The following is a 27071-nucleotide window of genomic DNA, read 5'->3' as shown; positions in this document are numbered from 1 at the left end:
CACAAAAGTCAATCGCAGCTCTCTGTTTGAAACTCATTTTCCGACCGTTCGTCAAAACACATTGCCACTCTTGGCACTGTAACTCGGCTTCTAATGAAACAAATGTCATAAACAGTTGACACAGCACTAATGAACGTTGCCGCTTTTGACAACAAAAAGATAAAACAGGTTTCGCAAATAGTTTCTTCTATTTTCGCAAAGTTCGGTTTCTTTTAGGACAGAGAGTATGTATATATATATATATAAGTTACAACAAGGTGTTTTTATTTTTAATAAAAATCTCTGGAGGAGATATAGATGAATTACATTTTTTACCTTGGGGATATTGTGTAAGGTTGAAACAGGTCTGGGTAGTGACCCCACCCATAATGCATTGCAGTATACATCTTCTAGTGAGATGTGCTTTACATTATGGGAAAATACTAAGAATAGTGATCAGTTCTTTACCCACCTTTACAATGAGTTGCCCTGGTGTTGAATCATCTTTAGACTTGAACTTTGTTTCAGACGCAAACTTAATTGTTTGCATACTTGGGATGAGAAGTTAAAATAACCAAGTTTATAAAATAACTTGGTTATCCTAATATACAATATCCCCAAGGTAAAAAATTTAATTCATTCATATATATATATATATATATATATATATATTGTGGAAATCTTTTCTGAAAATGAAAGCTGTGCCGAACAAAGCGGCCTTTTGCAGCTGCCCAATGTTTAGTCTATCTAACTCGAGTGCTTCTAGATTCTAGATGTTTTAGGAATGGCGCCTAAAGCACCTATTATTATGGGAACAACTTTCGTTTTCTTTTGCCAGATTCGTTCAACTTCGATTTGCAAATCGCGATATTTTGTAATTTTTTCATTTTCTTTGTTGTCAATCCTACTATCTCCTGGTAATGATATTTCGATAAACTTAGCACCCTTGTTTTCACTTTTTTCAACCACTGTGATATCGTGTATATTACATTCCAAGCTTTTGTCACTCTGTATTTTGAAAATCCCAGAGTATTTTAGTTTTTTCATTATCAACCGCTTTCTGGTGAACTTTATGCTTCCAATAGTCTTTAGATAGATGCTTCAAACCCATACTTTTTACATAAATGCCAGTGGATTATCTTAGCAACGGTATCATGCCTTTTACGGTACTCAATTCGTGCGATATTGCTGCATCCACTTATAATGTGGTCTACCATTTCTTCCTTTTCTTTGCACAATCTACATTTACTGTCTTCTTGAATTTTTTTGTATTTTTGCCTTCGTAACGTTGGTTTTAATGGCCTGTTCTTGTGTTGCAAAAATTACAGATTCTGTTTCTTTCTTTAGTGCTCCATTTCTCAACCATTGCCAGGTCAAGTTGCTGTCAGCACCGTCCTCTGTGCAGTGAAGGTATTTTCCATGCAATGCCTTAGTTTTCCATCTTTCGGTTCTAACTTTTACTTGGTTGGTTTTGTATTCCAATTTTATCTCCATGGGTTTAAATAAACCCTCTTTCCTTACCTCAATTAGAAATTTTCCGTTGTTTGCTGCAGATAATCATTTAAATTTTGATTTTCTTCTTCAATAACTTGCTTCGCTTGTAATAGTCCTCTACCTCCTTTTTTGCGTGATAGATAGAGCCTATCAATGTCACTGCGAGAATTGAGGGCATGGTGCATTGTCATTAATTTTCGAGTTTTTCTATTTAAATCTTCTATTTCTAGCTAGCTAGATCTATTCAACAATGCCTGCTGAATATCTCAGAACAGGTATGGCCCAGGTATTAATTGCTTTTATCAAATTTCCAGCATTAAGCATTGACTTAAGGAGTTTTCCGTAATCGTCTTATGTATTCTGCTCTAGTTCTTTCTTTGATCTTATTGTGCAGAATTTGTGATGTTTCTAAAATTCCCAAATATTTGTAGCTGTCTTCGAATTTTATTGCCTGGATTATTTCACCATTGAGCAGCTCGATTTCGTTCATATCTTCAAACTTTCCTGTTGTTATTCCAGCAATTGCACATTTGTCTATGCCAAAATCCATTGATATATCTTGACTGAATATGTGCACGGTGTTAAGCAACGATCCGAGTTCATATATATATTTAATCTTTTTAAGGAAGCTTTTTAAACTTCCTTAAAAAGCTCTGATGATTATCGATGTTTGTGAAACTAATCTGTTCAGATTAATCTGTAGTGCATCGTGCAATGACAAATTTCCTTAATACTTTTATATATGTGCACATATTGACAAAGAATTGTTCCGAATTTTTACAATAGTCACGTATTGTTATTATCTCCATCTTCGTCTGTTTGTGGAAATTAATCATTTGGGGTATATGTATTATGATGGAAAATAATCTAAGTTCATATTTGGCTCGGAATCGAATGTTAGTAACAATCAGTTCAAGTGTCACGCCACTTCTGGTGAGTTGAGCTACGTTGAATCGGTTTGTTTATATACTGATTTATTTATTTGGGTCGCTGTCTACTGAATAACATATATCACATTCATTGTGAGCATATGCACAAATGCCTCTGAGATGCACAACTGGGAAAACTAGAATGAGTAATGATTGAAGCAGCTAAAGTTTGAGTTTGATAAGAAAATAGTCAACATACAGCATGACCAATGCTTTGTTCAGTAGTACAAACACCTTATCTCCGCTTTCTGTAGAATATCATGATAGAGTGATAAACTATATATTGGAATTGAGTCCTGTTCCCATGATGGAAATAGTTATTTTTATTTGAACAGAACATTATGCATTAGACATATATTTTACATATATAATTATATATATACATATATTTGATAATATCGAATAAAATTTCTATTATAACTATTGGCATTTTCGTTTATTTACAGATTTGTACTGAAGATTCTTTAATTATCTGTGCCATCGATGAATCATTCTGTCTCTGGGAGATATTGCCCACCTTTGGCGAACCATACATTAATATTTAATCAACTATTTTCTTTCCATTCACGGAGATTAATGTCTGGAAGCATGTTGCAGGATAAGACAGGATTCCTGAAAAAATAAACACATAAATGAATGGAAGATAACTTATAACACTTTTAACATGTATGCAATAATATCTACCTGAAAATAGCCAAGAGAGCTTTAAAAATGTGCACATTAGTGTCTTATTTGGGATATGAAACACATCGGCACGTACTCCATCGATCCTATTAGTAGATATTTCACATAAATTTGAAGCAAACAATTAAAATAGTTTTCGGGGTTCGGTCTCCGGGCTATTCGTTTGTCTCTCACTGGCTAACCGGACTTTTTTAAAAAATTAGTAAACGTACTCCAAATTTGGAAAAGTTAATGCATAAATAATCCTGTAATTTAGATTCTTATTATAAATATTTGTTATTCAGAAGGCAGTATGTTTTTTTTTCTTACGCATGCAATCATAAGCCTAACAGAATAGCGTTGTGGAAATATTTGCATTGAAATCCGGGAATATTTCAGAAACATAGTATATCGCATGTGAAAACGTATCTTTTGTCGGATTAGAGTGAATCTCTGACAACACCTAACGAAACTCAAAGATAGTGAGAGAGCTCCGTTATTATTTAGCTGACTTAGTACAGGGACATTAATGTTGAACCTCCAATATTAAAATAACATCAAAATTATACGTGTCATTCCAGAATCATTTTCATACTTCATAAAGTATTATCAATAACATAATTTTGAGATATGCAGTTTTTCAAAATATCTATAGCACATTTCAAATGAATGGTAAACATTGAGAAGTATAAATATGGAGGTATTTACCTTGCTGACGGGATTTTCATAGCAAAACGTTGGATGTTTGTAATGTTAGTATTGTCGCATATAATTCTAGCAAGTGAAATTTTCTTGATTTCCTTTAGTTCAGCTATAGCAAAAAAAAGGACAAAAATCAATTAATAATTATTTAATTACTCAATAAAATTTAATTACTCTAAAACCTCTGTGTTAGAATGAAACATCTAGAATGAAAAAAAGATCTTAGAATGGAAAAAAAGCAATATGTCTCCTTCTATTTTCACAAATGACCACGCACTACATGCATGTGGAGTGAGAACTTACTGGCATTGTGTTGTCATAGGATGTCATATCAATAACCTATCTGTTACGATATAGTCTTTATCATTCACAATTAACGAAGCAATATTAGTTAATTTTGAGTTAACGTTAGGGCACCACCTCAACTTAGAAATGCACTTCGAAGATGAACAGTTTGGGTTTTCTCGGGCGACTGAGGCCAGATGTACAGAAAGCTTACACAAAGTAACCAAAGAGTTCTCGGAAGGGTTGTAAAAAAATTTCGAAAGTACAATAAAGAAACAATTAAGTTAAGAGAATCCACAAGAAGTCAAGTCATGTCAAAGTGTTCAAGAAACAAAATTTCTTCGGCTCCATAAAAGTATTTTAATTCGTTTTAACACGTTGTTTCCGATGATGTGACAGTTAAAACATAATAGCGAAGTAAAACCGGGGGAAGAGAAAGAATCCGCTAAAACTTATTTCCATGCTTCTTTGTTCCTTCAGCTCTCTTATAGAAAGCGATTTATTCAGATTATCTTGCAGATATGCATGAATACCAAATTATTCAACTATATTCAACAATAGAGAAATTAAGAAAACAAAAATAAAATAAAATTAAAAAGGGACAAACTAAAAGTTTATTAAAATTAAATCGAACAATGCAATACTATGACTGAAATATGAATAGCCATAGAACATATGAATAGAACACTTAAAAATAGAATAAAATTTCAAAGAAATTTATCCTTGTTAAATTCATGTCTTGTCACTCCCGTAGATGAAAAGTTGGCTAAGACAGATCGGGCTATTGTTCTGGAGAAAACATTTCCGTTAATTTAGAATTAACAGTACGGAAAAGTACTTGAGCATTGGTGCTATAGTAAGTATTGAACCAACGACTTATCATTAAAAAAAATAAGATTTCACACAGACTCAGTGATGCTTTGGTTATAGTACTAAATACGTAAGAACATAAAGTTTCCTAATGATAAAAATTTATAAAATGTCACTTACCAGAAGTAAAAGATCCTGTTTCCCCTGAGTGCTCAAAATAAAAACGGTCTCCGTATTTCAGATGGTAAAACTGAACACTTACTATGCAAGCAAATGTAGGACCTAAGACAGCGTTTGGTAGAGGAATTTCTGATGTTCCACCAGTAAAAAGATCAATGTCGGCAACGTTCCTGAAAAAATAAAATAACACACAACATTCACACATACACGTCGATATCATCCCTCTTTCTTTCTCAAGAAAACACTCATTTCTCTCTCTCTCAAGAAAAAATACAAGAGTTGTCCCTTCTATTTCTCTTAATGTATGTATAAGACTAGAAGACATGTATTATATTTTCTTACCGGTAAATTTTAGAAAGAAGTCGAACTTTATCGAAAGGCATTAAATAGTAGAGATCATCGAAGTCAACAATCCTTTTCCCGCTACAGTAATAAACATAATTCACATAGGGACGAAGTCCATGATCCCTTCCTCTCTGGATGTTGAAAGATGCTAGATCGAGTCCACTTTCGGAGTTTTGTCCTCGATATAAATAATCAGTTACATCAGGAACCATATTACTATCAAATTTCTGTGCCCTGTATTTCGCTAAACCTCGGAAGAATGTGTCAATACTGCGATTATAAATGTCAAATGGATAAAAGTAGACATCCCTGAGTCGATGGATGATTTCCTGTCCGTTGTTCAATACTTCCGAAAGGTTGTACGTGACCAAGGAGTGTCCAAATCTGTACGCTGCTGTAGAGAACTCGGTAAACAGTGTAGGATTGATGTTTTTCTTGAACCGAGTTCGACCATAGGACCGAATTTGGAGATAAAATCGCCGCATGTTGAAATGTCCGATTACAATGGGAAGAAATTCATTATAGGTTACCATCTGCATTTCAGCTCCCAAAATTCGTCTGGAAGAAAAACCTGGTATTGGGAAACAGGTAAAAACATTTCAAAAAAAAAAAATAAGAATAAATGTCACGTACATAATCAATACTTAAATGACGATTTTGATATTTATTCAGAATTACGATTATTATTATTATTATTATTATTATTATTATTATTATTATTATTATTATTATTATTATTATTATTATTATTATTATTATTATTGAAGCATACCTGCAAGAAGCCAAAATATTCATGAAACAATTAATTATTATTCATATCAAAAAATTATTGATATAAAACTATTATTATTAATTATTCTCGTTAGTTTACACTTTGAAATAAACTTTGCGAACGTTTGCATATGGACCATTTAAACATTGTCCATAATGTAGATAGAGTGGGGCACAGTATTAGGAATTATAAGGATAAAAACATCGGGGTAAATGCGGTGATACTGTCATTATATCAATAAAATATCCCAGCAAGATGAACTAATCTGAACTGTGTTTAAAGTATGAATCTGCTGATTAGGATATTAAGAAATATTTTAAAATAATGATTTTGCATTTAAATTAAATGAAAAAAAACAAAAATAAACATACATGGAGTTACCCTTTATAATAATAATAATAATAATAATAATAATAAACTGGTAATATGTCTCATATTAGTATAAGTTCTTTTTACTTACTCCCTTTTTATTTATTTTTTTAATTCTCTAATGAATGTAATCTACACACATATATTGCGGATTCCCTCACGAATTTTATCGCCTTCTGTCTCTTTGAATCTATTCTCTTAGTAAACAGGATGAATGGAGAATAGATGAATCTCAATTCACAGTGCGGGAATATTTGCTGTGACGTGATACGTTTAGTATTGAAACTAAAATAACTTATTGAGCACACAATGTTTACAAATTTCAATAATAAACGAATAGCTACATGCTTACCTGCTCTCCTGGAAGAGTTTATCATCATCCCAATGAGGATTCACCTCTTTTAATCTAGTAGCTAACCTATTGTGGTTTCTCATGAATAACGTATGAATTGACGTCAGTGCAGGTTGTTGATTCACTCTCGGATCACCTATATTATAATTTTAATACAGTAATGCTTTAAATAGAAATCCTATTTTTTAAATTTAAAAAGAAAAACATGATTATATTTAGAATCATCCTTCAATAATTATAACTTATTTAAATAGTAACTGGTTTATAATAAAAATTCTTAATCTTTACTTAACACGAACTATAGATAACTTTTCCAATTATACCATAATATAACTATTTATACCTGAACGTCTTATACACTCACTGAGTTGTTTTGTTTATAGAAAAAAATAATAATAAAAAGATTGAAAGCACTGATCAAAATAATTTATACCATAAAATTTTGAGATGCATATGAAAAGCAATATTATGCACTTTTTATTTATTTCTAAATTCCTGCGAAAGATATACTCACCGGCCTGAAAACATAACTGGTTTGTGTCAAGTATACTGCATGCATCGTCTTCTGGCTCCACACTTACAGGCAAGAGATCGCCCTCTGTAACACGCAAAGTTCCTGAAATATACTACTATACATATAACAAATCTGTAATACCATGGACAATGCCTGCTTTCATCACATCACGAAATGAATTCATGAAATTTCTTGTTAATTTTAATTTTTATTGCAAATTAGTGGATTAAAATACATGTTTACTTTTTAATGAAATAAGAATACGTACCAAATATTATTTTGTTGATTTGCAAAATAATATATACCAAATATTTTGTTGATTTGCAAAATAATATATACCAAATATTATTTTGTTGATAATCAAGGTTTATTTTCTATATCCTGAGAATTAGTAATAATATTTTTAGTTTACAGATCAAGTGTTGATCAATTTTATTAACTTAACCAACTAGTTTCGCCAAACTTTAACTGTTGGCGTCTTCGGGGCACTTACATATAGGTTGAAACAATCTCACAATTATGTGTAACTATAAAACTGACAAGCCCCGAAGACGCCAACAGTTAAAGTTTGGCGAAACTAGTTGGTTAAGTTAATAAAATTGATCAACACTTGATCTGTAAACCAAAAATATTATTACTATTATTTTGTTGATTTGCAAAATAATATATGCGAAATATTATTTTGTTGATTTGCAAAATAAATATTATTATTTTGTTGATTTATAAAATAATATACATATATATTTTGTTGATTTGCAAAATAATATATGCCAAATATTATTTTGTTGATTTGCAAAATAAAATATTATTATTTTGTTGATTTGCAAAATAAAATATTATTATTTTGTTGATTTGCAAAATAATATACATATATATTTTGTTGATTTGCAAAATAACATACACATATATAAACCCAATATATTTTGTTGATTTGCAAAATAATATACATATATATTTTGTTGATTTGCAAAATAACATACACATATATAAACCCAATATATTTTGTTGATTTGCAAAATATCATACATATATATAAACCAGATGTAGTGAATCCGAGCAAGCTATCAGTTTGTTGTAAAAATGCTAGCTAATTATTTACCATTGACCATTGACGTTACTGACAGGATGGGTGAAGCACAAGTGCTTTTCATATTCCCCTTTATCTGTAATGAGAGTTATTTGGGAATGGGAGATTTGTGAGCAATTAAGCTCGCCCTCTGAGGGCAGTAGTGTTAGCTATGATCAGTTGAGAGAAGAATAGCCTTCGGTCTTTTGTGTTTGTAGTAATCAGTCTCATTGTAATTGACAGCTTGCACGATTAGTGGGTTTGAGTGTGAACTTGACTTCACGAAGAATTTTTCTGCAAGATCACGAAGAAGAGAGGAGATGTATGGAGTGCCGGTTTCTCGGTGAATTTGTGAATTTCTGATGAACCACGGTGCATCCAGGATCATCCTAAGGCATTTGTTTTGGATTCTCTGTAATTTTGAAATGTTTGATCTTGAAGTGTGACTCCATGCTGGTGAGGCGTAGGTAATGACTGGACGTATTACCATCTGGTAAAGAAGCAATTTATTATGTAGGTTCAATTTGCTCTTGCGGTTGATCAATGGGTAGAGCTGAGCTATGACTTTGGAAGATTTGGAACAAACGAGATTGATGCGTTTGTTGAAAAGGAGTTTTTTATCCATCAATACCCCAAGATATTTGGTCTCTGACTGCCATGGGATCTTTTGACCAGAGAGGCTAATTATTTCTTATAGTCCTTATAAGGACTGGCTTAAAGGGGCGAAGCAAGAATGCTTTTCATATTCCCCGTTATCTGTAGAGGACAGTGTAGGGATAAGGTGTTATTGAGCAATTAAAGCTCTGATCATGGCAGGAGGGTAACAGCAATAGCCGAACCTCAGTTAGAACTTCATTGGCTACAGCATTGCCATCCATTACCCTCCAAGGGTATTGGATTGAATGAATCAATCACCACATCTCACGGTCGATTGATTAATATTTACCATGATATTATTTTTTTATATATAAAATATCATTTATTTTAAAAGGTGTATGATATTAATAAAATATATTGTCAGGAAAACTAAAGAAATTTAAATTATTTTAATTTTTAATTTTATATTTTTATATTTTAATTATTATTTATATCAGTCTATATTATCAATTACATTTCAATAATAATATATGGTATTTAAATTATATAAATAATATTATCATAAAATCGCTCCCACTATTTCTTAATACTGTATATTGATGATTTTAAAATAGGAATTGGATACTCTGTATCACTGTGTTCTTATTATAGAAGGCGCAGAAGAAATAATAGCTTTGAAATTTTGATTGCATCTAACGCCACTAGAGGATGGACTTTAGAAAACAGTGAAGTGTTGAACTTTCAGTTTAGTTGGATAGCAGTATGTGTGTGTGTGTGTGTGTGCGCGCGCGCGCTATGAAACTCATCATTCAAACAAGTTAAGTTACAGAATTTCGATTAGAATACGAACGACAGTTTTATCAGATTGTCATTGAGTGAAGTTAGTCTACGTTCAGTAGTATGAGAGTTGTGATGTGTGTAAAGTACTTTTTACACTATACATCTTTTTTTTTTCTTTTTCTTTTTTTTTTTTTTTTTTGGCTCTCAAGGCGTAGTACACGAAGCACTTTAAGTTACTGGTCGTCTCCTGAAACGAAATCGACGTGTTCGTCCATCACATTGCGGTCGCGAAATTCTTTCATGTTGTACGATAACGCTCCTGCTCACAAAACTGCAAATGTGAGTGACTTTTAGACACACAAAAGTATCCCCACCCTTTATCCCCCTTAATTACTACATTTATTTCCTCCGGAATATTTTCTGTTCCTCAAGTTGAATGTGAAGCTGAAAGGACACCAATTTAGGGAAGTTCCAGCCATCCAAAAGCTGTAATAGATGAATTAAAATCAGTCAAGCGAAATTTTCTGAAGCTCTCTGAAAACTGTACGACCGCACTAAAGCCTGTGTAGATGCCAATGGATCGTATTTCGAATAACAAACATGTTTTATCTTTCCTTCATACGTTTTTGATGTTCTTTTTTTATAATTTTTGTCCTAAAACGTTTGGACCGCACTGTGTAAACAGCGATACATTCATGAATTATACAATAGCCTTCCAACTAAACTTGCCAAGGAGAAATCCGGTAATATCGTGGTGTATCGATTCGTTTCATATTCAGTTCGCTGGTAACTTTATCGCATAATTAAAAGGCCTTTTACTAAGAGAATACATTCTCTTCAAGTTGAATCTGATTCTTTTTTTAAATGTAGTTTATGTTTTCTTTGTGCATATTTTTCAGATATTTTCTTTTGAAACGTGCACTCCTTTAAACGTTACTTTCAATATAACAAGTAACGAATTAATTATTAAAATATTGTAGGGGTAAACTCCTATTTCAAATAAAAATCTTGCAAAAGTACACTTATGCTTTAAAAAAAAAATAAATAAATAAATAAACTTTTGATTTTCCAACCAATCTTCTCAACTTCTGAACGTATTTCAACCCTTGTTAGGGAATAGGCTAGTTGTAAACGTGTAATTGCATCAATCAATCATAAACAATGAAAGAAAAGTGTATTCCATGAATGAAATATATACATTTGAGAACGCATGCTGCAATTTGCAGTTTCTCATCACTTACTTTAAGTGATAATTAGTTTCTTTAAGAGTGAATTCTTAAATTTGCAAATAATCATCTTCACTCGCCAATCTACTAAAAGCCGAAGAAATAAACATATCGGTCACTGAATTAGAAACATTTATGCAGATGTTTGTAAACGTCACTTAAACAGAGTATATGTAAAATACTTGGTCACGCGCTACACCAAGTGTTCTAGGCAACTACAGTATTTAAGACTGCTGCTGGGAAAAACAGTGGATCTTTCGGAGTTCGATAAACGGCTTATTGTGGATGCCAGTCTGGTTGGAGCCACGATTTTGAAAACAGCAGAGCTGACTGGTTTCTCAAAAGATGAGTTATCTCGGGCGTTTAATCAGTGGAAAAATAACCCACATCGCTTGTCTAAGAGACGTAACTATGGTCCTAAAACAGTCGGTCAGAAACGAGATATCGCCATCGTCTAAGAAGGTTTGTACGGACAAACAGAACTTCCTGTGTGCAGCAATTGATCGAAGCATTTAATGAAGGCTGTTGCGACCCATATCTCACTGAACTATGCGCAGAGAATTGAAGAGGGTCGGTATTGACAGTCCCATGTCTATACGTAAAATAAAAGTTTCTAATTCAATGGCTGGTATGTGTATAATGGATAGCTGCTGATAATAACTTTTATTTCAAGTAATGTGAGTCGACAGCAAACCTCATTCTGCAGCAGATGATGGGTTTTTTATATTTTTTATTAAGGATCCCTTATTTGGAATTTTAGCAAAATCAATCAAATAGTTTAATAAATAAAAAAGGGAACAGTAAGGGCTATTTTTGGGATATCAGTAAGCTATTTTTCTATTATAAGTTTCAAACTAAATGAATGTAGAAAAATAGCTACTTAATAGCCTCATATAAGCATTTTTAATAGTAAAGTAATGCTCCAATCTAATTCCCCTATTCATATGTTTTACCATTTTTGCATTGTAATGACACATTTTCCATCAATAAGAAGTTTCTTTATAAATATCGACTCTCTTTTTGGGGGGAATAGTTCAATTATATTTTCGGCCTATCCTGTCTATAATTGCTGTTCACACAGCATGACACAATGCTAATAAACATCGGTTAGAAATTTCATCCGTCCTACTGTAATCCAAGCTTCCTCCTACAAACATCACTTTAGCTGAAATTAAAGCCTTACAATCCTTACAATCCTTAAGATTGTAAGGATTGTAAGGATTACAATCCTTACAATCTTAGGATTACAATGTAAGGATTTAAAAAATTCATCATTTTTTAAAGACGCAACAATCATCTTATTATTATTACTAAGTGTGACAAGGAGAACGCTACAGTTGTGGATTATTCCAATTATAAAAGAAAAATCTCTTTTATTAAGGATTGATCAACGTATCAAGAAGGGGATTACAATCTCACTAACAGACAACTCTCAGAAAAATGAACTCATTATCAGATAAAGTTGTAAGCCTTGATGAAGTCACCATAGAAAAACTTAGAACTTATTTTGCTAGAACCCCTAGGTTCTATGGTTTACCCAAGATACACAAAAAGGACATTCCTCTTCGCCTAACTGTTGACTGCAGAGATTCATCTATTTACCGAATAGCCAAATTTTCAGCACACCTATTGAAAACTCAGATTGGGAACTCCCGCTCATTTATAAAAATAAAAATAAATAAATAAAAAATCTTCCGATTTTCTAGATAAAATGAAAAATGTTTCCCTACAGTCCACCGATATAATGGTTAGCTTTGATATAGAATCTCTCTTCACAAATATTCCTTTTGATAATACACTACATCTTCTTTCAGAAGCATTTCTACAGGATATAGTGAAATTATTCGACTTTGTTATGCACCCCAGATATTTTATTTGTCAGAATAAGTTTTACAGTCAAGGTTAAAGGAACTGCAATGGGGCCACTTCATCATGCACTTGCTAACTTTTATTCAGAACATTCAAAAGACATCGTTTTCTCTTCCATATACCCTCAGCCTTCATTTCGGTTTCGTTATATAGACGATGCGATGTTTTTGCTATCTGGCCTCATAATGAAAACGCATTGCCCATTTTTTAAAAGCTAATATAAACAATCTACACACGCGAATTAAAATTACTATGGAAATGGAAAAATTCAACAAACTGTCCTTTTTTAGATACTCTATCCCGCTCACCATCAGATGAATTATAGCCTTTATTGAAAGCTTACTTTAGGAATTGGCTCACTTTCCATCACAGAAAACTGGAATTATAAAAACTTTATTACGACATGTCCATACTATTAAATACTATTTGTTCTATAACTCAACTGTTGCAGAAGGAACTCTTAAACATCATACGATATATGAAACTCAGAGTTTCTCAGGAAGGACCAAGCAACAGCTTTTTAATTCCTATAATCCTAGCTCAAATAATAAAGGAAACAGCAGATCGAGTTTTAATCCCATACATTTCTAGCATCTCAGAACCCATTTCCAGAATTCTTACACAATACAGTTTAGTGGCTGCTTTTCTTCCTATAAACAAATTATCATCATGGTTTCTATCTCACAAAGATAAAAAGATCTCCTCTGGCTCTATCTGGTGTTTACCAAGTTCTTTGTCATCGTTCTTACTTTGGACAAACTGGACGCTCTGTGGAAAAGAGAATACAAGAACAACATCTTATATTAACAACAGCTTAATCTAAGAAATCTGGCTTGGCGTGGAACAGAACAGAATAGATATAGATCACCAAATCCTATGGTCTGAAACAGTCTTACTTTATCGGGGTCGGTATAAATTTGAACGTTCGTTTAAAGAAAACGTTGAGGCCTTACTTCACTGTTCGAACTTAAATCGGAACGACTGCCTCTCTCTCTCTCTCTCTCTTAAAAATTTGGAAGGTCTTATTCTAATCACACATCAGTAATTTTTAAATAGCTATGAATAATTAATATTGCAATACTTCAGTTATACCATTGCACTGTTTCATGTATAACTCTTACTTTTCCAAATCAATAATCATTGTCCATGTTCTACTTTATAATTACCTATGTAGTCAGTGATAATGGCCCTTTAATATTCAGACTGAAATATATGGCCTTAAATAAATACTATTACTTATTCCTTGTGTTATGTGTCAATTTAAATAAAGCAGACGATTGAAATCGAACTTTAATATTGAAATAACGGAGCGATTAATTGCAATATTAACTATAGAAAAATAATTCTATATGAACATATATATCCACTTACCATTTCCACTGTTGTTTCTCAAACTGTTTGTTTCATTGTCAGAGGTGCCATAAACTACTGAAGCATCAATAAATGCAGTGACTTCATTGATCTGCTCGCGAGGACCTCATTGTGGAAAAGAAGAGAAAGGTGGATTAAAATTTGTGAATTAAATTTGTGAATGAAATCTGAATTAAATTTGTGGCAATTAGAAAAACTAAAATGATTTGATCATCGTTATGCCATCTTAATTGCTATTAAATACTGTGAAGTTTCTATACGAAACTAATACTTTGAATTTTTGTATTAGCTCTTGCACAGATTAAATTTTATTATTACTTATTTTTGCTTACTTACCCAAAGTACAAACAGGACATAGTGAAGATCGTACGAAGTTTAAACACGTGACATTCAGTGGGCTATAAAATCTATCATCTTTGGGAATGATAATAGGAGCACATTGAGGATGAGTGAATCCAGGTTCAGAGCAACATTCGATCATTCCGTCATTGACTCCATTGAAGAAAAGAAAATATCACTTATTAGCAATAAATAAGGTCACAAATATTTTTATACATAAAATTATACGCTTAGTAATACTTAGTACAAATGAAAGTATTTAAATCATGCTTGAAGTACACTGCTTGGAAAGAAGTCAAGGAGGACACCATAAGTAAGGCGCAGCGTGCCATGTAACGAGTCACGTGTTTGTAGCCGATATAAATGGGAGAAATATGATGCTCCCAAGTGAGTGCAGCTGTGTCCGAGCGAAATAGCTGCGAGAAGAATACCGATGGAGTTTCAAAGAGCCGTTGTGGTAGGATGCCACGTTGCAGGCCGAATTGTTCACAAATTGTTCACAAATTGGACTATCTCAGGTCAACAATCAGTAATACCATACCGATGGAAGCACAGAGAGTCAACTTCAAGTGCTACCAGCTGTGGAGACGACTCGTCACATTCACCTAACATGACCTACGAATGATATGTATAAACCGCCATTCGTCAGCAGACATGTTGAATTTGGACATTCGGACATCGACTGGAAAACAGTCAGAACTGAGGCTCACAACATAGCTTTCCATGGTACACCACAATATGCAAGCCCCACATTACCCAAACCAACATGCAGCGTCGTCTTCAGTGGTGAAAAGAGAATGTAAAGTGGGATGGAAGCTTGGAACACTGTTATAGGGTAACGGATCACGCTACACGTTTTTACCGAGCAGATGCAAGGGTGTGGGCGTGGCAGATGCCCGGTGAACCTCTCTTATATGAATATGTAACCCCAACTATGAAATTGAGAGGTATTGGTATGATAGTATGGTCCTGTTTTTCCTGGTTTGGCCTCGGATCTCTGTTTATGGTGCCATGAACATTGAACTCCGAGAGGTATTTGAACATTCTGGACAATGCTAGGCTTTCTACTTTGTGGCATTTCTACGGAACTGACCATTGTCTCTTTCTGCAAGACAATACACTGTATCATAAGGCGCTGCTGCTGTAACTGCGTAGTTTATGGGCATGTACGTCATCACACACTGGCCTCCACAGAGTCTTGATCTCAACCTTATTGAACATGGGTAAGCGCGTGGTGATGTCAAGGGACGTCCGCCCCACAACAGTCCAGGGCCACATTACATGCCTACAGACAGAATGGCCAAAAATTCCTAATGATCGCTATCGTACACTTGTGGAATGTATGTCCCGTAGGATTGTTTCAGTAATCTCAAGGAAACGAGGTCCTACATATTAAGGTATGCGCCATGGTTGTTTGTTCTGCACGCTATGGTGTCCGTTGACTTCTTTGCAAGCGATGTATTTGAGTTTGAAATGTTTCTTGATTTTGGTTATTTTTATTTGCTTTTTATTCTTTGTTCGCATTTTATTTTATTTATTTTTCCGATCACGTTTATTTTTTTGGTAAATACTTGATTCATTTGTATATGCGTTAACATGCGTCACAATCATGCGTAATAATAATAGCCAATAATATCATTTCAGGTAGCTAATGCTAGATGCACATCATTCGCGGTCACTTGCCAACAAGTGAGTGCGATTGTCGTCCAAAACTGATCCACTGCTGGTTATAGGGAAGGAGGGTTATATTGCTTCGAAATATAGAGATCCTACAGATACAGTTTTTCTCACTGTCAACTGTTTTTCCAATTATTCGGGTCCGAAATTATACTGGTCTTAACACCAGGTGTTTAACACAGTAAAACTGTGGAAGTGTAGGACAGATGCAACTTTCCAGAACAGTAATATAGGACCTAACAGCGGTGATTCCATGCACTACGTCCAGCTGATCTAAACCATACAACGATCAACTCACCTCTTTACACTGCTATATCCAAACTTAAAGGTTGGGACAACAAACTAAGGTTCAGACATTAATTATGCATTTAGACCGAATCGCATCCATCAAACTAGATGAGAGTGCGTGAATTGCATCTCGAGAGCAGTCCAGATGAGGTGTGCGTTCATGCTAATGGAATATATAATTATATGTATTCCATCTTGTTAACAAACACTGGCGGGATGCAGTCTTCTATAAAAATTCATGGCGTTCACCTCTCTGCTTGTCATAGGAAATATGACTTGACAAGTTCATTAGGGTTATTTATGGAACTGCATCTTGTTGTCAGAAGGGTGTTGCATAAGTTTTGCAAGGACAATGTAGCTTTTTTAGATGTCCACATATACTGATAGAGCATGTAACAATACGATTCGGTATTAATAGCGTGACTACATATAAGAAAGCGATTGAAATGATTCCTTTACTCTCACGGCATTTCTTTTATCAGCAAGGATGAAGTGTACACAGTTAACCAAACTTTCCGCATTTCAGATTTCAGTCGTAATGTTTAAACTGGGCTGATCACAATATATTATGTGACTTTGCAAACCACAGCAGTGTTGCACCTGTTTTCTATACACGTATACATAGTTCTAGCGATAAATGCTTCTTGATTGGTAGAACAAAAATTACATACATTTCGCTCCTCTTGTAAAGTCGACCAGACAAAGGAAACACTATATTTTAGAAGGTAGTAACAGGAAGTGCAGTGTCACGACCTTCAGTAAAAATATGATTTATTTATTTTACAATGATTTATTTTACATATTCCAAAATTATATAAAATAAATCATTTATAAACAATATGGGATTATTCATGAGATTGATAAAGGCTATGTCAATTTTTTTATAACTATTCAGTTTGTAATTAGAAGAGATTCTCTTAAAGTGCTTGTCTGGTTAAGAGGATTTCTTCATAATTAAAAGCAGCTTTATTTTTATTTAAATTTTTTTTTTTAAAAAATGGAATTTTGTAATTGATGACTAATTCTTTGTAGAATTAAACTGATGTTTTTTGAGACAGGTTATGAAAATGGTACACAAAAATTATCAACCGCGTTGCTTCGTTAAACAATATCTTAAGAAATAATTCCACTTTCGATACTCACTTGTACGGCTAATTGGAGTTAAGTTTATATCGTGACTGATAAACTGTCCCCACTGCATATGCATACTGGAAAGGATGTCAGTCGGTCTGTTAGCATCGTTGTGAATCATCGACGATATCTTCCGTGCCAAAGGAAGAGGGTTTCCGGTAATGGAACGACGCATTTTAGATACTCCTAATCCAACAACAAAATTAGTAAAAATAATTTTTTTCCCCATATCGAAAGTATTTCTGGTAATAATCGGGAAAAAAAGTTACCTTTAAGACTTTATTCGAGAAAAGTTAAAAATAAATAAATAAATAATAAATAATAAAAAGAAAACGTGTGGTGCAGAGTTGTAGACCTTTGGTTGTAAAAAGGATCTATTTGATCTTTAGGGAAAAAAACAAACATAAGCGTATGGGAATGGAAACAGAAATTAGACGAATCCCGTATTTTAACATGATTGTTGACTTAAAAAGCGCTTATAAATGTTTCTCACGTCTTGAATAGGGTTTGAACCCACGTTTATTCCAAAGAGGTCGTCACTGCCACCTTGCGGTCAATTGGAAATACTCTTTCTCTCTCTCTTTCGTTCTCTCTCTCTCTCTTTAGAAAAACGTTTCTCTAGTCAGTAACTAGAATCTAACCTATAAAATATAAAGTTAACATCATTGAAATGACCATGAGTATAACCTTTTTAAATTTATGGAAAGGTTTACCTTACCATCAGCATAATCTGCAGGCAACAATCGCTGATAACAGGTAAAGCTGCTACCCCATACTGGCTTGCAAAGATTGTTACAGCTGCCATCTAACGTTCTGTATTCGCTATCGTTGCATGAAATATTAGTAAATTGAAGTCTGCATTTCTGAACATTTTTAAGTCTGTTTTCATCAAGATAAAAACAAGGAAGTTTGGTCGCAATTTGATCCTTCGAGAGCTGATATCTGGAATTAGTAAACACAGTCTCGTTACAAGAAAATCTTATAATTATCAGTAAAACTGCTGTTAAGCTGCTTATGACTAATACTGATTGTGAATATGAATAAACCAAAAAAGTTAAGTAAAGGAATTAGATTTTTACACGTAATGAAAACTAATGCTGTGCTACAAATTTGCAGTAATTTTAAGATTTGTGAGTTGGCAATTTTATAACTCACCTCTCTTGCAAAATCTTGGTAACCACTTCAAATTGTTCTGCAATGATCTCTAATGTTTTCGCCATTGGGAACTGTTTTTGAAACACTTGGTGTCGCCTTTCGGATGTAAGATTCTGCAACACCAACTTTCCTACACAAAATTCAAATGGTTATAAACATATAATAAAATAAATGTTACTTGGATAAAAAGTAAGTAGTTGACCATAAACAAACCGCATAAAAGTAGATTAAACATCATGTTTGGTTGTATAATATATAATAAAAAATAAATCTATCCACCTTTTATTATACTCCCAAAAGGAGTATGTGAGGTTCCTTTGACTTGACTTGACTTGACTTGAATTGACTTATTGCTCTTTACACCTATAAGGTGCATGAGGCCATGAGTTTAGCATGCCATCCTCTTCGGTCCAGTGCTGCTTCTCTTGCTTTCCCCCAGCTCGATCATCCTAGTTTGTTTCGTTCTTGGATTACCATTCGGCGCCATATTATTTTGGGTCTTTCCCTCTTCCTTTCACCATGAGGCGTCCAAGTCAATGCTATTCTTGTGTGTTCTGATGTTGGCATTCTCAATACATGTCCTATCCATGTCCATCTTCTTTAACTCTATTGTAATGGGTTTGGTTTTGGTTTTGTAGTAAATTTTAATATTTGAGATTTTATTTGGCCAGTAAATTTTGAGAATTCTGCGAAGACATTTTGTTTGAAAGGCATCTATTTTGTTTTCTTGTTGTTTGGTTAATTTCCGTGATTCACTTCCATAAAGTAATACAGATTTAACAGCGAGTTAAAAATTTGCACTTTTAAGTTTGTTTTTATATTGGATGATTTTCAAATTTTCTGTAAAGTTTTAAATGCGTAGCAATTTTTTTTAATATTCTTATTGCAATGTCTTCGTTGATACCACCTTCCGTGTTGACAGTTTCTCCGAGGTAATTAAAAATATTTGTCACTTCTACTTGATTTCCATTTATAAAGATTAGGTCATTCTTTTTACTGTTGATTTTTAATATTTTGGTTTTCTTCTCATTGATGTGTAAGCCTATTTGTTTAGCAGTTTCCTCTAACTTTGCTGTCTTAATTTTCATGTCTTCAAATCTAGATGATAGTAGTACAATTTCGTCAGCATAATCCAAATCTTCTAATGTGGTGTCAATGTTCTATCTTATTCCAGTTTTCAGGTTTTTCAGGGTATGCCGCATTATCCAATCCATGACAATGATGAAAAGTGTTCCAGACATGACACAACAATGCTTAACACCAGTTTTGATGTAAAAACTTTCGGAAGCTGTTCCATTTAATAGAATCTGCCCTTTACTCCCATCATACAAATATTTTATAATATTTATTATTTTGTCAGGAAATCCATAAATTTTCATGATTTTTCATAGACATTCTCTGTCTATGCCGTCGAAGTGAGGCTCCTTTAGACTTTATTAATTTTTGAGTAAAGGGCAGTTAGTGTTTATCTTTTAGTCATGTACTGATAGTGAACCAAACTATCGACAAATCAAAGCGTTTAGGAGAGAGAGAGAGAGAGAGAGAGAGAGAGAGAGAGGAGAGTACAACAGATAAGTACAGTCATCTCGTGTCCCTAACCCTAATGTTATTATTATTAATATTATTGTTTGAAATAGTGTGGATTCCAAGGTCGATTTTCTTGAGTTGCGGAGTTCAAATAAAAAGAGAGATTTTTGTAGTGGGAATCCTACTTTCTCATGCAGAGTTTACTAACTCGGGAACCAGTAGAAAAAAGACAGAAAAGTTCTGTTAGTTGAAAGCTAAAATCGAACTAAGAACAGTTTTTTTCGGGCATCCTAGAGCTTTTTACTGTGCTTTGTAGACAAAAAAAGTTGTTTATGATACGATACCATTAACCAATTTCTGCATGATTAAATATAGAACTCTATGTATATCAAACCTCAAATAGCATATAATCATATTAAATAATAAAATAGTGCAACGAAACTCACATGAAGCAGCAAGAGAATAAATTATACCTATTCTGCTCAACAGTCTACACAGAAGCTGTAGCATCTAACTGTGGAAACAGTACCAACACAATCAGAACTGCTAATCTCAAAAACAGAAAGATTAAATAAGGTCAACTGCACAAGAAATTTAAAGACATATGCCACTCCAAAATGTAAATATTAAAAAGTAGTTCCCATTTCCTTTATAAAAGGTTATTCCGACTTCCCAAATGTGGGGTTATAACGCCACAATATGCACAATCTTATTAAAATAACATCCTGTATTATCTAATTTAATCCTTATCCGTAGATAATTCTTATTCTATTTTGCTTATGACCATAATGAATTCAATTCCAGATTATATACACTTCACTCGCTTTGTGTATATTATATCATAATTAAACTTACCATTTCAGCAGAATCTCTATAGAATCTTGATGATGCCTTGTAGGTTGAAGCTCTTGGGTTCGAGTCTCGTCTAGGAGATGCAAACCCTTTATAAGGGAGTTTCAGCAGAAGGAAATTTAGCCAGCCTCCTATTGAGGGTGTCAGGATTTTTCTTTCCGGAAAAACGTATTTTTAATTCCCCAAAATAGGTAAGCAATGCCCGATTAACAAGCATAATACACGAGCCCAGAGGCGTAGCTAGGGAGGAGCGAAGGGGCCGGTCCGCCTCGGGCGACACTTTGAACTTTTTTGAACTTTTGCAGTTAATTCTAAAATACAGTCTCGAGAATTCATTTCCAAATATTATAATACTACTGCGAATTTTCCTCACAATTGCTGTAAGTGTTGCTAGTTGGTAGAGGAGTTTTTCTAAATAAAAGATATTAAAAATTACCTACATTATTATGAAATAGACTTCGCCAATGTCATCGACAATTTCGCTAACAGAAAAGCAAGAAAACTAACATTTTAGAATATTGAAATTAACGTTTTACATCAAAAATAAACATAGTGTTTTAATTTATTTCCCTATATGTCGTTTTGACTTTTTGTAGTATTTTTGGTGTATTGACAGGGACGGCAAACTCAGGGATCGCCCCTGGCGGCAAAAGCTCTAGCTACACCACTGCACGAGTCTCGGAACCTTAGTAGATTTGACTATAATCCAAATAACCAAGTAGTCAACTTTTCAATTATTTAACTTTATGATATCTCACTTTATTTCATTTTAATTTATAAGCCCTTTCGGTAGTTATGGAAAGTATTGTTAGTTATCGCATATATTTTGATTCCTTTCATAAATATAACTTACAATTTAAGTCCTACTGTAAAGGAACGCCTGTATTTACAAATATCAAGTGCATTAAATATACGATACCAATTATTGTATAATGATGTTAATTATAACCTATACTGAAAAGCATGAAATAACATAAACTCCATAAAATTTAATTGTACTGGGGGAGGGGGGTCATGAAATATTAACATATTCCGAAATTTATTATAGAGTGAGTTATTTTTTGCCTAATAAGCATTGCGAATAAAACTATTTTATGACCTTTGTTTTCAAGTGTTGCAATGTAGAATGCCAAAATCATATGTTTGTACAATAGGTGGCAAAATATTGTAAATACTTCGAAATAACTTAGTCTGAAGCATCCATTCTAAAAGCGAGATTTATAGGGACTAACGCAATGTTAACTCGTTGTATGAATAGCGTGTGCAGGATGACTGTCAGTTTCAGACACCACAAGTGGTTTAAACATATACTAAATATGTTATCTTTCGTTGTTTTGTTGACAAGCTGTGACCCCTGGTGAGCAAAAAAATGCATCATTATTATTACGTCCACCTGCATGTAGTCCAAGGACTCATCGCGGGGAAAGTACTGTACATCACCTACATTTCGTAATAAATAGTTTGTACTTTTGTGTGTAAACTGCTTGAAAGCCAAATCGGAAAGAAAATAAGATCAGTTTACACACAAAGAGAATAAGTCAAAGATCAGTGAGTCAATCTAAAGATCAACTCACTGATCTTCGATTGAACGGGAGGGGAACTCAAAGATCCTCCATTTATTATCGAAAATATAACGGAAATGTCATGCTTAAACAAAATGTCGAGATAGAATTTTAGTCGTACATTGAATTTTTAAAGGCTTGCAACATGTCGATCTACTGCAATATAAACTGAAAGTGTCATAACATTGACAAAGCATAGATTTATTATTAGGTTTCTTTCAACATCGAGAAATGACATTATGTTCCAATATTAATGCGAAATTTCAATAAACAGATTATACTTTGGCTTAATATTGTACAACGTCTGCAGCACTGCCACCTGATAGTCGGAATAAGTAATAAATATTTATTTATGTAAAGCGATGGAAAATAAAATAAAATAATAAAAGTAAAAAAAAAAAGTACATGCTATTTGCGTTTGCATATTGTTTACAGGACATAGTATTTTACTCATTTTCAAAATAACAATGAAGCGAAAGGAGGATAACGTAGTTTCTCTGTAAGAGCTTATTAATTTTGTTATCATTTTATGATAAAGTCATTTTAAATTTCTAAAGAATACACAGATAGTGAAAAATGAAACTTTTTATAGTTTCAGAACAGCAGAGTCATCACCATGTTAGAACCGAACAATTCCAAATTTTACATCGTGTGGGTGGGAGAGGATTTTTTTTATGTATCCCCTACCCACGAAACTACTATGGTACATTAATACCATGGGCAGGCTGAGAATTTTTAATCATTTTTATTATTGTGCTCTTTATTTATTTTTTACTTAGTTCGGAAATGCTGCTCTAGAGAACCAAACATGAAACTTTTTCAGGTCACTTCAGGTCTCGAACAATCAGAAAAGTAATCTCACACTGGGAGATGAATTTCATCTCCCACATAAAGACAATCACAAACATCCATGCCTACAGGATTCGAAAATGCAATACATTGGTTGAAGAGCTGCTAGATTACCATTCGACTATGCAGAGGGGAATATGATCTATTCCTAAAACAATTGTTATTATTATTAGCAGTATTAGTATTAGTAGTTGTAGTAGTAGTATTTTGTTGAAGGATCTCGAGACATGACAAAAAAAAAATACTTTTGATACCATTGTTTCTCTTTTTGTTATGCAGCACATTTTTATAAGAAATATTTTCACTAAGCTAACAATTTTGATTCAGTAAACCATAGCCTGAAGGGCTGTGGTTTACTGAATCACGTTAATTACGATGTTAATTATCGTGTTAATTACGATGCTAATATACCAAATCAGTTCAATATTGGCAAATATTTCAGAATCACTTTCGCACTCTTTCGGAAGTTGGGTTGAAATTGCATAAACTTCAGTTCAAGAAGCGAAATTTTATGTGACTGTTACATGTATTAATTGTATATTGTTCTCGATACAGTCTGTCTTCTTTTGAGGATAAACTCTTTCCCAGTCATTTGAAAAATTTTATAGGCTTCGAGTACTTGCTGGAATTTGTACTCAGGATTTTCCAATAGAAAGACAAATGTTACGTAAGTGCATTACCAAAATTGCATTCGGAAATTGATTGCGATTCTCTTGTCGTCATTACAACCACTTAATAGTAATTTGGCCATGCGACTTTTTCAAAAATGTATGTCGAAGCAAGTTCGCGTAAATATTAATACAATCTGTAAAGTTTATAACTAAAAATACTATTTGACGTTTCTCAAATAGGAGTTTAAGAATAAATATGAAATGCTTGCGGTAAATGTGAGATCGTTTACAAGCAAGCCTATGAGAGCATTTTTTTTTTAAAAAAAAGTAATTATTTATTCAAATCAATAATTCTGAATGAAATATTTTCCTTATTTCATTTTTGAGCAATCAATTTCCTTACCTTCATTGTAAAGCCGGATTTCTAGATCTCTTGCTTCTTGAATTTTCTTTGTTGACTCAGCGAAAGCATTTTCTATATCTTGATGAGTGGGCCAACATCGTCTCCAACACCATGGTTGCCATTCATAAGGATTAAAAGGCTGTCTTCTTGAACAACTCATAACGAGTCCATTTATCGAATACATTATTATGGGAAGTTGAAGAATAATCGAATAAGCCATTTCTATGTCTACTTAGCACTGTAAAATAAACATAAACATTAACATATATATAAAGATAAGGTTTTAGGTGTAGTAATTGTATACGATAGTTTACAGTAGTAACACCAAAAGAACTATCTCCTGAATGTGGAACTCGACTAAGGGAAAGGCAGCAATCATATGTTATTGTTCACGTTTTCTTCATATCATTTCATTTATATATATATATCAAAATAGCCATAACTTCGTATTCAGAGATTTTGAGACCTTGTTTGGACAGCTTCGTATGAGATATTTTAACTTTTTTAAATGAACATGGACACTACCTTTTATGGAGTGCAATTGCTGAATATTTGTACTCGTTTCACTCACCTAGTGGAACTGAGTTTACATTCTTTCACTGGTTGCATTTCCATTGAGACAACAACAACAACTTCAAGTTAACTTTCTCAACAAAAAAGTTGAGAAAGTTAACTTGAAGTCTTTTTCTTTGGAGGCAAGTAATGGACAAAAAAGTAATTCACCCAGTTTTTTGTTATAACGATAAAAGAATCCCTTTGCAATATGACAATAATCATGGGTAGCAATAAATCTAGATTTATATGTTATCATATAGACAGGATTAGTGTTAAGAGTATCATAACAAGAAAGGTCATTCAAGATCTCAATGATTCTATGTGTAACGGAAAGATAAAAATCCAAATCTATTACGAAAGAGTGAACTCGTCAACAGAGATGTAAGTATCAATTATAGTATATTATTTTTAAAGTAATCAATTCTTGCGTCTCTATTTTAAAAAATGTGCTCATATTCAATAGCATAATTTCCTTGATACGATCATTAATGTGAATAATTTCATATAGTTAAGTGTTTTAGGCAATTTTCATGTTTACTGCTCATCGAGCGGGAATTTTAAAATTTGGATGCAACTTCCATTTTGATACAAAATAACACTTACAATTAAGAAGATTTAATAAAACACTCGTCGCTGTATATATGCTTGGTGGACACTGAACTCAGTATTTGTATGCTATCATATAAACTCAGTCAATATTAAAAAAGCTATAGCAAGGTCGTTCGTTAACTTGCTGAGTCAGTTGAAACAGAAAAATGAATCAGCTTTTTGTCGGGGAAGTATTTCAGTCGTTTTTCACTCGGTTTTCAATGTAGTTTTACCTAAGGTATTCTCTGGGAAAACCGAATATTGCATGCTTATTATCCACAAGAAATAACGTACGCAATAAATAGTACTGTCTTTATTGGTGTAATGTCAAGAAACATCCTGTTTTAAGACGTGACCTAAGAGACACGTTACAGTAGAGGAACCGGAGAAGAATCAACTGAAAATTGAACCCATTGTTAACAGACAGGAAGTCATACTAAAGTCGATGTTTACTCTTCAACAGTCTTCTAAGTTTCACTAATGAAACTTCAATTGCATGAAAACATATTTACATAATTAATAAATTATACAAAAAAAAATAATTACTTGTTATTATACAGCAATCACAAATTCAATTGAGTAGGAACTATTATCGCTTGTACTTCAGTCACAAATGACATACAGGCACTTGATGATTTAGTAAAAAGATACAAAACTATCAACATGTGGGCTAATTTTGAAAAGAAATCTCCATGGAATTCTATTTCTATGATTCTTTCCCAAGTAAAATAACTAGATATGCGCCTTTAGACAAAGACGCACATTATAACTTCTGACCCAGAGTTCATTATTATTAATTAAACTACTCTAAAAATGCACCAATTAAAACATAAATGTAAATGGTAGTGCAAACTAATTAATAAAGTTGCAATATCATGATATATTTGAAATAAAATATGAACATTGCGCTATCCCCCTATTGTTCTTAAAGGAGCTTTCATGTACTTTTTTAAGCTGATTAACAGGGGCAAATTGTGGTAGTGGTGATTTATCCCTTCAGTCTTTTTCCGATCCTAGGTTACTTTGTAGGCTTGTCCACAAATTGTTCTTGGTGAGATTTTTACAGGGTAGTTCACTATTGTTCACCCCCCCCACACACACACAATTTTATCTGGGCTCGGGGCCCGCATATGGCTAGGACGTATTCATGAAGTGTAATCCATGTGTGTTCACGGGCTGATTTGCCTCTTCTGGGATAAGAAAAACACGAATTTCCGGGTGAAGAAAACCC

The 27071-nt window shown here is 33.3% G+C and overlaps 1 protein-coding gene across 1 annotated transcript in view; it reads right to left on the bottom strand.

Moving 5' to 3' along the window:
• The window catches only part of LOC150109895 (uncharacterized), a 120758-nt gene extending 95901 nt beyond the window's left edge, over positions 1-24857 (bottom strand). The window contains exons 1-7 of the mRNA XM_090396466.1: positions 24698-24857; positions 18894-19023; positions 18457-18680; positions 6881-7016; positions 5385-5945; positions 5043-5212; positions 3774-3876 (exon numbers count right to left, since the gene is read on the bottom strand). Coding sequence (XP_090252592.1) covers positions 3774-3876; positions 5043-5212; positions 5385-5945; positions 6881-7016; positions 18457-18680; positions 18894-19023; positions 24698-24857 — 1484 coding nt within the window. The remainder of the gene's footprint in view (positions 1-3773; positions 3877-5042; positions 5213-5384; positions 5946-6880; positions 7017-18456; positions 18681-18893; positions 19024-24697) is intronic.
• Between the last annotated feature and the right edge of the window lie 2214 nt (positions 24858-27071).

The sequence above is a fragment of the Typopeltis vanoorti genome, chromosome 1 (assembly GCF_054136105.1).
Source record: "Typopeltis vanoorti isolate ZY-2024b chromosome 1, IOZ_Tvanoo_1.0, whole genome shotgun sequence".
Classification (NCBI taxonomy): domain Eukaryota; kingdom Metazoa; phylum Arthropoda; class Arachnida; order Uropygi; family Thelyphonidae; genus Typopeltis; species Typopeltis vanoorti.
Note: the sequence above shows the minus strand (reverse complement) of the source record. Positions and strands in the feature narration are given on the sequence as shown.